The 13670-nt window shown below is 47.5% G+C and overlaps 1 protein-coding gene across 4 annotated transcripts in view; it reads right to left on the minus strand.

The window, feature by feature from the left end:
• The window catches only part of EXT1 (exostosin glycosyltransferase 1), a 261890-nt gene extending 248589 nt beyond the window's left edge, over window positions 1–13301 (minus strand). For 3 of the 4 annotated variants that reach the window (XR_002828347.1, XM_023750929.1, XM_023750930.1), the window contains exon 1: window positions 11586–13182. Coding sequence is in view for 3 of the 4 variants with exons in the window: in XM_023750929.1 (XP_023606697.1) it covers window positions 11586–12541 (956 nt within the window). In the remaining variant the exon portion in view is untranslated. Of the gene's footprint in view, window positions 1–11585 lie in introns of all 4 variants that reach the window. The other variant, XM_006085233.1, reaches the window with a different exon arrangement.
• Window positions 13302–13670: the final 369 nt, after the last annotated feature.

A 13670-nucleotide genomic window follows, 5' to 3' on the forward strand; every position in this document is an offset into this window, starting at 1 on the left:
AGATTTGTATTATGCAGTAAACCCCCTCAGTTCATCTTAATTTGACATCACTGATACTCATACCCAAAACAACAATAAAAAACGAAAAAGAAAGAAACTACCTTCGGGGGGAGGGGAGGGTTAGTTTACTGAAAGAAACATCCCATTTGAAGACAAATAAAGAAACTCTCAATGAACTTGGTGGACACAGAGAGACCTGTACCATAAACCACAGTGACATCTTCAGAAATCGGCCTTGGATACACTGCCCACAGTGGTAATATTTTCATTGGTTAAACCAATGTAATTTGTTTCATTTATCCAACAAAACCTGGGTGGCCTCCCATGGTGCTGGGCGGTGAAGATACAACAGTGAGTTTTTAATGTCACTTTCACAAGGAGGCTTCCTTCCCTCCATAGTTAAACTGCAAAACCCTCACCCCCACTCCCATGCATCCAAATCACCTGGTAACTCTCCAAACACCTGGAATGTCCTAGAGTCTGATGGGTCAGGAGTGGCCCAACAGCATTCCAGTAGTTCCCTAGGCTGAGATTCAGGGCCACATCCTCTTTCCATTAGCCACTTTTCTTCACAGCGTCTAGCACCTTCTAATAGGAGCCATAATTGGCATGGCATTAGCCCCAGCCACCAGACAGTGAGCATCCTGAGGGCAGGGACCGGTGTCTGTTTTGCTCCCTGTTGAACCCCTAGTACTCACATACAGTAGGTGCTCAATAAGCATTTGTTGAGTAAATTAATGAAAAACCAACACGAATCCTCCTCTCGGGGCCTATGCAATCCACTGAGGAGAGAGAAAAGCAGGTAATTAAATGAGTATAAAGCCAGAGCTGTGGCAAATATTAAATGTTCGTTAAGAGCACGTACCAGGAGAATTTGACAGCATCTGAGACCTTGGAAGTGGCTCTGGAAGAAGTAACATGGAGGTGGGGGCAGCTTTCCAAGAAAGAGAGAAGGGAGGGCGGGGGGTGGGGAGGGGACAGAAAAGGGGAGGAATATGGCTCAGCCACAGGCTGGGATGGAGAGGCAGGCAGAAATACACACGCCATCTTGATATCATGGGAATGGACTATGAGACGCCTGCCAGGAAGTTCAAGTAGGAAGGTGGCACATCCTATTTTTTATCAGCAGTGCTGTGCATGATTTCCACCAACCTGTCAGGGTGCTGGAACGTATGTAGGAAGCATGCAATCCACTCTAAGCCTCCACACAGCAGCTCTCATCCTGGGCACCCTGGGAATGTGCAGAAAGCAGGGTACTGACATGTGCCCCAACATACCTGCCAGGGCCACCTCTAAGCAACCTCCCTTGTCCAGTCTCCAAACTCCAGCCGGGCCTAGGGCCATTTTCTTTACCTGGAAGCCACAGCCCAAGTCATTCTGGGCACCAGTCAATCAAGAATAGCTACCCACACAAGACCACACCACAATACCAGGAAGCTTTTTATTTCCCATAACAAGTGCAAATGTGTGCCATAAAACTCCAGACATCCGCATTAGGGACATACACCAGGACTCCAAGGCTAACTCATAGGAGACCCCATGCATGCACCTGGAGCCTTTGGAGAACTTGCTAAGCTTGGCAGACACATTTTCAAATAGAGAACTTATTCTTAGGAGCACCAAAATGCTTTTTATTTTATCTTTTTAATGTATTTTGTTACTGATTTCAGAGAGGAAGGGAGAGGAAGAGAGAGATAGAAACATCAATGATAAGAGAGAATCATTGATTGGCTGCCTCCTGCACACCCCACACTGAGGATAGAGCCCGATAACAGGGCATGTACCCTGACCAGGAATCGAATTGTGACCTCCTGGTTCATAGGTCACTGCTCAACCCAATACTTTTATTTTAACTGTGGAGATAAGAAGAGTTACAGAATGCGTTACTTGTTTCTCTGCTTTCTTACACAAAGGACAGTGTACACATGTGATGACTCCAGGTCAACACTGACTGTGGGGTAGTTCATCAAATATTTACAGAAGCTCGGGCTGGTGACAGGCACGGTGCGCGGGGTGGGATTTACAGGCACACTCCTGCGGAGTCTGGAGGACACAGTCTCGGGCACCAGGCCAGCTGTTCTTAAATTGCAGCGCTTCTTTACTTCTGGCCGTCACATTTATAATTTCCTGGCCTGCTTCCTCGCATTCGAGTTGCCAGCTGTCCCTTCTTTGCAGATCTGTCTACAAGAATCCCTCTCTCCTTAAATTTACTGCTTCTCTCATCTACTGTGGGCTGCGAAACCAGATTACCAAACTGGTTAGAACTGTCTCGCTAAAGTAAGATTAAATAAATTCTAGGTGAGAAACCCAAGTGATGCTCCATAAATCAATCACAGTATTGTGTGTGAGCATGTGGCCTTTATGACATCAGTGCCGGCGGTGCAGAAGCCGTGGTTAAGAACGCAGGTGTGGGAGTCAGGTGGCCGCGGTTCCTCGCCCAGGCAAGTCACTCTGCCTCCGTTCTGCATCTAAAAATGAGTATCTTTCTGCTGGGTGGACATAAAGATTAAAGAAGATACTGCCCAGGGCACCACACACAGTGCATGCTCAAGAAATATTAGTTGCTATTGCTATTATCAGCATCATCAACTGGGCTCAAATATGTCAGTGCCAACAGGATATGGCTTCAACAGTGCCCGCCACAGCCAACTTCCCCTAACCACAGTCCCCTGTTCCAGGAAGCAACTTCAGGCTCTTCTTTGCAAAAGGATGGTCACCAATTCAATCAAAAATAGCAAGGTGAGCCCTAGCTGGTTTGGCTCAGTGGATAGAACATCGGCCTGCAGACTGAAGGGTCCCAGGTTTGATTCCAGGTTGTGGGCTCAATCCCCGATGGGGGACATGCAGGAGGCAGCCAATCAATGATTCTCATCATTGGGGTGTGTATGTGTGTGTGTGTGTGTGTGTGTGTGTGTGTGTATGTGTGTGTGTGTCTCCTTTCCTCTCTGAAATCAATAAAAATATATTTTTTTAAAAAAAAATAGCAAGGTGATAGGGTGCTCTTTTAACTGGGGAGGTCACACCACACCTGAAAGGAATGGCTCGCCCAGATGGAGTAATGGTCACCAGCCAAGCAATCAGGCTGGTTTCCTCCAGCTCGGGAAAGACTGGCCAGGAGCCGGAAGACACGCGCAGGAACAGAGGTGCCAGGCGCGGAGATGGGAAGGCCCAGAGTGGGAAGAGAGGCGCCGGTCCCAGGTATTGTGCTGGGTCCTGAGAACTGAGTGCAACAGTTCCAGGTCAGTTTCTGTGCATGTCCCCTCATACTAAATCCTGTGACTTAAGGTGGCCTGAGGTATTGACTGCTCTGTGCAACTCTGAGAGGCCACTGAGGAGTTGAGTTCCATTTAGAACAGGTATCCCCCACCCAATGCCACCCTCAACTGGTGAAGGGGTAAAGGTCAACTGTAGAAAGGATCACCTGCCTTTTTAAAGCTGTCAGCCAAGGAACCTGGAGGATAGGGAGGAAGTTAGTACCTAGAGACCACTCTCACCTGCTCCCAGCCGTGCCATGCCACCTGCAAGCCCCAGTGTGAAGGCCCCACACGGGTCTTTCCCACACAAACCATGGCTGGGCCTCCAAGGTGCCCACCACCATTTCCTGGGGATTAAGTATCAAGGGAGAGAGGAGCGGAGTGATTTCTGTGGCTCAGTTAAGAACAACCAGGTTATGAAACTAAGCAAACCTCTGTGGTCGATCAGAAAATGACAGGAAGGTGATTTTTAATAATAACAACACCCTGTAAATACACAGTATTTACGAGGTACATTCACACACTTAACCTCATTATAACCTCTCAACGACCCAGCGAGGGGTTATGATCCCCAAGATGTGCAAACTGGGGCTGGGAGGTGAAGCACCTTGTCCAGGAACCTGTGTGCGTCAGTCACTTCCCCGGTGCAGGGTCGCACACAGGCCCTTCCTAAAGGGCTTCCCAGGAGATGACAGTGTCCACAAAAGGAGGAAGGGTATCCCACGAATTTCACTGCTGCTCGAAGTAATTAAGATGCCAAAAAAGTCCTGCACATAACTGAGCAAACACTGTGGGCTCACTTTTTCTATCTCAGTTTTCAAAGCACTTGCAATAATGTCTCATGTGCACTTGGAATCCCAGACCTTCCTTACCTGGATGCCCAGAGGTAATGCCAGGCCCCAATTCACCTCCAATGGACCATGGAGGCAACAATCAGAGAGAAAACAGAAACAGGGCCTTGATTAACTGGTGCGGTGAGCCAGAAGAATGGCGTCTGCCCAGGGGAAGCCTGCAGCCTCTGATATGGATATGCCGGGAAGGCTGGATTCTGCCCGGAGAAGGCAGGCTGAGGAGGACCCAGCTCGGTAAGAAAGCAGGGAGGTTTTGGCTCCAGCAAAAACAAAACTTCAAAGGGAACAGAAGTAGCGGGAGCTTCAAAGACCCCCTGCAGGACCAATTAACACCTGCAAATGTTAATCTAAGCAGCCATTTAACGATGGCTACTTCAGAAATGAGTGCTGAGCCTCACCTCAAAAACACCTTTTCATCCAAAAAGATTGGGTTGGGGTGTTGGAAAGGAACCTCTGTGTTGTTTTCTAGGACAGACCGTAGTCCAAAATAAAACAAATGTTCAATACAGTGAAATGCATCACATTTTTTTTTATTTAAAACAAACCATAAAAAAAATGGATAAGGGAACAAGTTAAATCTCTAAGAAAATGTAAATGATTAAATAAACTATACTGTAGGGCTATGAGCTAGGGAAAAAAATCATGTAACCATTAAAAATCCCATTTTTAAATACGACTTACCTATTTAGTAGATGCGGAAAATGCTCTTGGAAAATGTGAAGAAAAAACAACATGCAAACATACGTTTAAAGTCTGACTTCAAGTTTATCAAACCAACAGACAATAAGGGCAAGGAAAGAGCCGGGTCTGGAGTTTGTTTTGTTCACCGCAGTGTTGGTTCCAACACCGGTATGTCTGGCACCAACAAAGCACTTAAGGAAAATGTGTTGAATTCATTATTTACTTACTTTTAATTAAGTAATAATTAACATATCGATACAAGTTGCTTGGCTATGCAGAGAGAAGGATCTCATCGCAGAGCTGTCTGTATGTGTGTCACAACAGGCCGACTACATGAAGTTTAATAAGTGGGGGGCTCTTACTTTCCCAATTTTCCGCCAAGGCTGTGCAAAACGTTTATCATTTCGTAAGCGCTGGTTTTTGTTAGGGAGCCAGAGGAGCTGGGAGTGTTCCCGAAACCTGGCCCGTTGTGTCGGAAACGGAATCTTCCAGTGGCCCCACCATTTCTGTTGGGTGACACTGTCCACCTGGAAAACAGGGGCTCCTGTCCCCCTCGCACCACTGACAGCCACGGAGGGAGGCCCTGCAAGGTGCTATCAGCGAGGGCGGGGTCACACGCAGGTCACTTCCTCACGCTTCTCTGAGGAGCTCCAGGAAACAATGAAAAGCAGACAAAGTGGTAAACAATTCAAGAGGTTCAAACAACTGAGTGAAACAGTTCAAGAAGTTCCATGCTGTTAGGTCAGCACTGGGTGCCATCTTCATCACATCTCTAAGCCAATCTTCCCCGCTCTGGAAGCATGTTTACAAAGAAAAGCAATGGAAAAAGACCTGACACACAAACACCTGAATCCCACGGAACTCACTAATAGCATGTAAGCAGGTAGAAACCTCGTCTGATTCTTTAAGGTGGTAGCACTTTGTAGAGGGAAGAGAATGGTCTTAGGAATCCAAGACCCTGGTGAGACCACTGCCATTTACACGCTAGATGGGCCTCTGGGCTCCTTACTTCATCCTCTCGGGGCTGCATTCTAATCTGTAAAATGGGGATTTAACCCACTTCATACTGTTGTTGAAAGACTTAAATAAGGTAATAAAGGTCAATCAAATCATAGGCACTGGACAAATCTTCCAGTTGTTTTTTTTTTTGGGGGGGGGGGTTGAGGGGGAGGGAGTTCCTGTTTATTAAAGGAACCTGGTCACAAGTGGAGGAAGAACTTTTACGTAAAAACACTTTGTCATTAAGCTCTTGGAAACATAAGCTCCTGTGTTCACCTTTGAATGTGGAACATGTTCATTAGACAGCAGAATCCAATGACCACTTAGCCTGACCTGGTCCATTCTTTTTTTTTTTTTAATATGTTTTTTATTGATTTTTTAGAGGGAGAGAGAAACAGCGATTCACGGCCTGCCTCCCACATGTACTGCAACTAGGGATTAAAACTTGGGCATATGGCCCAACTAGAAATCAACCCCGAGACCTTTCAGTACACAGGATGACCCTGAGTCAACTAAGCCTCACCGGTCAGGGTGACCTGGTCTGTTCTTAAAAAGGTGAACATTATGAGGTCACAGCAGGTCTGTGAAAACTGGAGAACCGGGAGCCAGAAAACTTGGGCCACTTACAGGCTAGGCAGCTTTAGCCAAAGCACTTCACCATCGGTCTCAGTCTACACACCTGTAAAATGGCAAGGCACCTTGCAAGAGCTTGTGAGCACAGCCACCAGGCCCATTGAACCCAGCCCCTAAGTGACATTAGGGTTCTCAATGTCATTGCTGGCAAGTGTTTCTAGCACCGTGTTCTGGGGAGGCACATCTGCAGACCTTCTGACATAGAGAACAATCACCACTTGAAGATGTGACTGCTCCCCTTTTGCCAAGTCTGTCCCATCCAAAGCTGCTGTCACCATCAAAGGGGCCACAGGTGGCCTCCTTTCCAGAGGCAAGGCCTGCCCAAGTCTTAGTCGCAAGCCATTCTTTGCATAACAAAATCCTGCAGACTCCTAGCTGAAGTCACAGATTCGGCTCTGAACCTTCATTTGTTGAACGAAAGTCAATCAAGATGCAAGCGTCCCTAGAAGTACCCCCCAACACCCCGACCTTTATTCGCAGATTCCCTGGAAAGGAGGCTCGCAGGTGCACTCAAGAAAAGAAAGCATGTTCAGAGGAGGTGAGAAAGGGTGGAGCAGAGAGAACTAGACCTCAGTACGAGAAGACACGCTTCACAACTTTATAATTTTGCAAAGGGCTGGCACTGTATTTTTAAACTGTGCTTATGAGACTTATTTTGGAAATACTTTTGTGCTTTCATAAACTTGTGTATGGGGGGGTGGGGGGGCAGGCGCTAATATTTTACCTTTAAAACCCGAGAAATACAATCTCCACCTTTCATTTTGGAGGAGGAAAACGATCACCTAAGGTTCACTGCTGGCCCCTGCACTTGCTCAGGTGTCTGCTAATACAGTCTGGGATAATGAGGAATAAGCAAATAATCATTTAAAATTACTCTGTGTCTTGTGCTGCAAGTGCACCTGAATTCAACTTACCATTCAGTTATGTCACAGCCTATTCCCTAGACCCCTTAGGGCCAAATGGAAAGGTCCAAAAAATCTCCTATTTAGACTAAACAGCTCCAGGCATGAACACCTTAGTTATTGTTAGCTATGAAAGGCAGAATGTAAGCCCTAGAGCAAGAGTTCTTCTATCTGAGAATGCCCTTAAGTAAGAGGCTATGTGTCAACTCCTAAAACTTTATGACAAATTGTGCATGTATGTGCCTTTTTTCCCCCCGAAGTTTGTCCAAAATCTTCATCAGCTTCCCAAAGGATTCCAAGAGAAATCCCAAAAGAAACACCGTCAATAAAGGTCTCACAGCTAGAGAGCTTTCAAGCATCTGTAATTGACAGTGGGAGACTGGAGGTCAAGGGGGAAATTCAGAAGGTTTTCCTGCTAGGGCTACCCTGCCACCAACCAGATTTCTAACCTGGAGCAAATTCCTTAAGAACATCCTATCCCTCCATTTCTTAATCTGGAAAATGAGGATGTTGGAGCTGAATGGTCACTTAGCTTCAAGACCCTTAAAAATACCAGGATCAGGAGGCACGGCTTCAAGGAACACAGGAAAAGATGTCAAAAAGGCCTGCACAGAATCCGGCCTGTTCCCAGAACAGCTGCGTAAAATATTCACCGCTGCTTTCCTCGGAGGGTCAAAGACAGAAGTCACCTCTCATTCCCTTCTCTTTCTTCCATTTCAGAAAGCCGAATGTGAAGTGTCACAATAATACCCTTTGAAGGGATTTGAACTATGAAATTCATGCAAAACTACAGTGATTCTGTAAGGATGCATAGGAAGCTCAAAGAATGTAAAAGAGAAGGAATTTCTCTCAAGCCTCATTATCAGTCATCTAATCACGGCAGCCACCTATTTTAGCTGTTGTCATCTGCACCTGTTAATATATGTAACTGATGACAATTAATTATGGGTGTCATAAAAATGGATGTTTTAATATACTCCTGGAATTCTGGAACAAAAATACTGCTCTCTTACAAGAGAAAAGTGTTTTTCTTCATTCCATGTCGCTCTCTATATTTTCATAATAAACGTCTGATTTTCACAAAAGTGCAGGTAAGATGAAAGTCCTCAACCATTTAACGCTAAACCTTTATCATTACATAAGGCTAACTTTCATTAAAAAAAGTCACTTTTTTTTAGTTGGTACACTTGTATATACTCTAGTATCCTAACTCAGCCATAAACTTTCAATCTAATTATGAGACCCCATAAGTCCAAAGCAAATTTATATGTGGTTGCTTGTGGCAGCAAATTAAATTGAAGCCTTTTCACAGGCACTTGCTAATAAAAAAGAGAAGTAGATGAAAATTGATCATGTTTTTACACGCCACGACCAAATGAATGCTCCGTCTAAAACCCATTCCCCAAAAGGATAAACTAATGTTCAAGGCAAGGCATCAAAAGTCACACGATGAGTCAGTATGAGAAGCCAAACTCAGGTGACTTCTACAGACCTAACTTCACTATCACCTCCTTCTCTAAAGCCGGGGAGAGATCAGCATTGGATCTGAGGAGCTCCGCATCTCACATATGCAAGGCTAACAGAAAACATCAGTGTAAGTAGCACAGTAGTTACTGTTACTCCAGAGCACAAGAGGCATTGCTTCCTAGGAGTGTTCTCACAACATTTCAGGGCTCATTCTTCAGCCTCATGTGTTTCAAAAATAATGGATCAAAAATACTACTCTCTTACAAGAGAAAAGTGTTTTTCTTCATTCCACATCGCTCTATACTTTTCATAACAAACGTCTGATTTTCACGAAAGTGCAGGTAAGATGAAAGTCCTCAACCATTTAACACTAAATCTTTATCATGACATAAGGCTAACTTTCACTTAAAAAATAACTTTTTATTTAACTGGCAATCATGTGTGCAAGCACCATTTCTCAAAGATACAGGGTTCTGATAACCCAAGGAGAGGAAGGAGTTAAAGCTCCATGGAGACCAGGCTAATGCATATGAACATTCTGCAGCAGCGTCCTGTCCTATTAACAAGGTTAGGACTGGAAAGTGTGCAAAGGAGAACAGAAAGAAAGTCCACAAGTGACTCCTGCTCAAGAAATCCCTTCTCGGGAGAAAGAACAGACTTGCTGTCCTAACTAAATGCCACTTTTCTGATGAGACTCGAAACTGAGGTCCTGACCCCTTGTGGTCTTTAATCATAAACCAAAACAAGGGTGTGGGTGTCAGATTTCCTGGCCCAATCACAAAGAGGTCAAAAATTAAATTTAACTGGCAAAAACTAAAGTTTCTAGGAAACTAGCCCCTCCTTCCTTTATTACCAATCTCTAGAAAAAGCTTCATCAGAGGCTGTAGAGATTTAATAGTTACTAGTATTGTGGGAGTAGGGGGTAAAGAAGGGAGGGTTGTTTTATTGGATTGACAGTGTTTCCCAAATAAATGTGTAATTCAAATTTCCTAACGTGAGATCTCAGCTACAGCTGGAGGAAGGACAACCCCCATAATCCTTCTACAAAATTCGGGGAGACTTGCTGTAGAAGACACTGAAAAGTTAGATTTCATCTTGACTAATACTCCACCATCAGACAGACAAAGAAATTCCTGAAAGGCTATAAGCACTTTTTTTCCCTTACAAGCACCCACAGAAATAGGTCAATGTTAATGTCGAGTAAACAAAGCAGCTCATTACTAACCACAGTCTGTTTCTTTTGTGACAAAATTTTAATCCGTTTCAACTGCACCCAACTATCACACATAACTGTCCCTGAAGAGGAGTAAAATGTGAATTCATAACTGACCCCAGCCTCAGGCTTTTCGTATGTTTGAAAGGCCAGGTGTTGGGGGCTGGGGAGTCTGAGTGTTGGATACTTTCTCCTTCACTGTCTATGATCCAGGACAGGAGGACTTTAATTTCCCTTCCAATCACTCCTCCAGAGGCCCCGTGTCTGAGGAAATCCACAGACAACAATCAAACCTTTCATTTCAGGGCCTCGTTCCCACCATACCCCTTTCTGTTCCAATCTGGTTTACAAAGCGTTTCCCCTATTCTACATTTCATGAATCAACTGCAAAATCAGCCAACCTCTGCCAGTTCCTCTTGTACTCAGCTGAGAGGTTCCCCTTCCTTCCGTGGGTAGCACAAGGCTGCTCTGGTTTTTAACTGGCGTAACGTGGAAATGCACTGTAGGAACTCACTAACTCTTTCACGGCCAGATAGAAGTGAGTCTGGGGCGCTGACACCATCTACTACTAAGAAACTGCCCCGCCAAGCTCAGGTTAAAAGCAGATTTGTGGAGACTAGTGTTGACCCCAATTCCAATGTGTCAGTTTCTGTCACCCAGAAGGAAAAGGAAGAGTGAGAAGGGCTACAAAGTAAGCAACTCAGTTACTTAGCAACTGGACAAAACTTGCCTCACTACAGAGGGTAAGGAGGCATCACAAACCCATTCAAAGAGTAACAGTCTCAATTTGCATGCAAATGGATAAAGACAAAAAGGAGTGGGAAATCTAAATTAGCAACAGGAGTTTACAGTAGCGGGGCTGAGACCCAGATTTTAAAAACAGCTTCTCCTGGGAAGGGACTGTATATGTACATACAAGCAAATAGATATGAATAAATGAATGAATGAAAGGAAGGGAATGAAGAAAGACAGATCACAGGCTCTAACAACTTACACTCTCCCTTCATAAAAGCCAATGCCATGGAGGGTAGGGAAGAGACAGCACGGAAAGTTTAGTAGCTAAAATCAAAACACCTCCACTGCTAACACATATTTAAAGCTCATGGAAAGATGACCATTGGAGGCTGGGAAATCCAGGGAAAGCAGTTCCCCCTGCTTGTGAGAAAAGCAAATAAAGCATCAATCTTGGGGAAAGGTCTCCAGACTTTGGGTGGATTCAGTGCCTCTCCGGGTCTTGACCCTCGCCCCCAGCACCCACTGGAGAAGCACAGTTTCCCAGCTCTCAGATCAAACCCACACCCTTCAAAGGAGACACATGGGCCTGAAGATTTTCTAAGCAAGAGGGAGACATGTCACCTACTTGGCCCAGGGGAGTGCTCCAGGCTTTTCTGTGTGCTCCAGGAGCTCACATTCTGGGTCCCCAGCTCCTAGCCACACACCTGAGCCAGGCTGCTCAGTGCCAGGAAGGAAGAGGACAGGGGGCTCCTCAGCCCCACCCCCAGCCTCCAGCCCCCAACCTCACACCTGGACAAGGTGGGCAGGGCCCAGGGCTGAGTCACAGAGGCCCAACAGCCCAGCCACTTACTTTTCATACTCGGTGTTGTCTCGGTCACAGCGAGAATCCTTGTGCTTTTGCCAGTCTTTGCCATGCTTGCAGGTGGTGAGGAGCAGGACGTCCTCCCCGTTATGCACGTGATATAAGGCATTCCTGGTGTCTGACCCTATCCCTGTCAGGTACCTCTTTCCCTTGAATACCAGCATGTACTTCCTGAGAGGAGGGATAGTGTTAAACTTCAAAAACCCCCTCTCCCCTCCTGTCCTGGGATGATCCTTAGAAAAGAGGGGAATAGAAACATCAAAGTTGGGTCGGAAGTTTTCAGTACTAATGCTGGCTTTGGCCAGCATCGCCTGGCCGATGTCAAACCCCACGTCCTCGGTGTAGTCAGGCCAGGTGCCGGAATATAAATTAAAAATTAAATGATTCCTACCATTGTTCCACAAGTGGAGACTCTGCACTTTGGATCTCAAATTGTGCACATACTGAGGTGACAACTGGTCTCTGTCTAAAGTATCCAGGCTCAGGACAAAGAGGCACGCCTGGCTGGGGTCCGAGGTGTAGAACCTGGAGCCTTCGATGGCCGCTAGAATGTTTTGGTAACTTTCGGCGATTTTCTCCCCTTTTTGCTGCGGGTAGACGTAGACTTTGAAACCGTTTTTCTTGCAAAGGGTGAAATCGAAGCAGGACTCCATGCGGCACTTCTTGCCTTTGTAGATGCTGGAGTTGGCGTCTCGCTTCTGCCGCGGGGAAATGTGTACGATGGAATCCTCGTTTTCCAATTGATCCCAAGGAACGAAGGGGCGCAGAGCGTCCGGGAAGCGCGGCCAGAAATGATCCGGACTCGGGTGGTGCAAGCCATTCCGACCGCTGTGCTCTTCTCTCCGGCTCCTCGATGCCCTAAACTGCAAGCCTCCGAAATAAAACAAAAGGGCGAGACAAGAGCCAGCTGAGAGCAGGATGAAATAGCGTTTTTTGGCCTGCATGTGTCCTGCCTGGGTCAAGAGGATTGTAAATAAACACAAGAATCACCCAAGTTTCCCAATCAACACTTTCAGCTCCAGTCCGCCATCTTCCCGCCTGTAAAGACTTCAAACTCTCCGCTCCCACCTTCTCTGGATGCCTTTCCCCAAGCCGTGGACTGATCCAGCGCATGTGGGCGATTTCTTTAACTTTCTCCCCTTCGGTCTTTCATCTTTGGGTTGCACAATGGACGGGAGAGAGCGGGGCTGAATATCTCGCACCCAGGGCGGGCGAGCAGCGGACTGTAATTTTCTTGCATGCAACAAGACGGGAGGAAAAGAAAGAGGGGAGAAAAAGCTCCCGATGCCCAATCAATGGCAAGACGAAGTGATTCCCTTGCCTCTCGGGTTCCTCTCGGCGGCGTGGAGAACCAGCCCTGGGAAAGCAACTTCAAGTCCCCCACGCTCCCGTGCAGAGCACGCCGGTTCCAACAAGTCAGCCGGTGCCCGGGCTCTGCCGGCTAGTGCATCTTGCAGCCGAGGCGCCGTAACCTCACAAATCCCTGCATCTCTCTTTATTCCCTTCTGCAGCGGCTCCGAGACTCCGGCGGTGTTTACTCAGGCGCTCGCGGGGCCCGGCCCCCCGGACGCGCGCGGACCGGCTGCAGGCGGCGGCGGCGGCGGCGCTGGATGGCGGCGGCGGCGTGTGCTCCCCGCGGGCAGTGCCGGCCCCGAGCGGCGCTTCGCAGGCCCCCGCGCGATCGCTGCCGACCGCCGCGTTCGGTCGCCGAATGTTACCCGGTTCTGAATGTTACACTTACACATTCCATTCCCGACACGACAGCGCTGACCTCATCCATCCACGCAGCCCGCGCTGCCATTGGCCGGGCGTCACGTCCGGGGGGGGCGGTGCTTCCGCTGCGCCCATTCATAACCCCCGGCCGGCGGCGCGGTGCCGGCTCGGCGCGGGGAGCGCGGGGGGCGCCGGGGCCGCGGCGTGTGCGGGGAGCTCAGGTGCCTCTTCTGCAGCCGGCGGGAGGCCCCGTGCAAGCCCCTCCGATCGCCCTGGCCTGGTCCCGGGCCTGGGGTGCGCCTCCTCCCTCCGGGAACCAGCGCCGCCCAGAGGAGGTGGCCAGGGAACCAGGGACCGGCT

This window comes from Myotis lucifugus, unplaced genomic scaffold (genome assembly GCF_000147115.1).
Source record: "Myotis lucifugus unplaced genomic scaffold, Myoluc2.0 scaffold_17, whole genome shotgun sequence".
NCBI lineage: Eukaryota > Metazoa > Chordata > Mammalia > Chiroptera > Vespertilionidae > Myotis > Myotis lucifugus.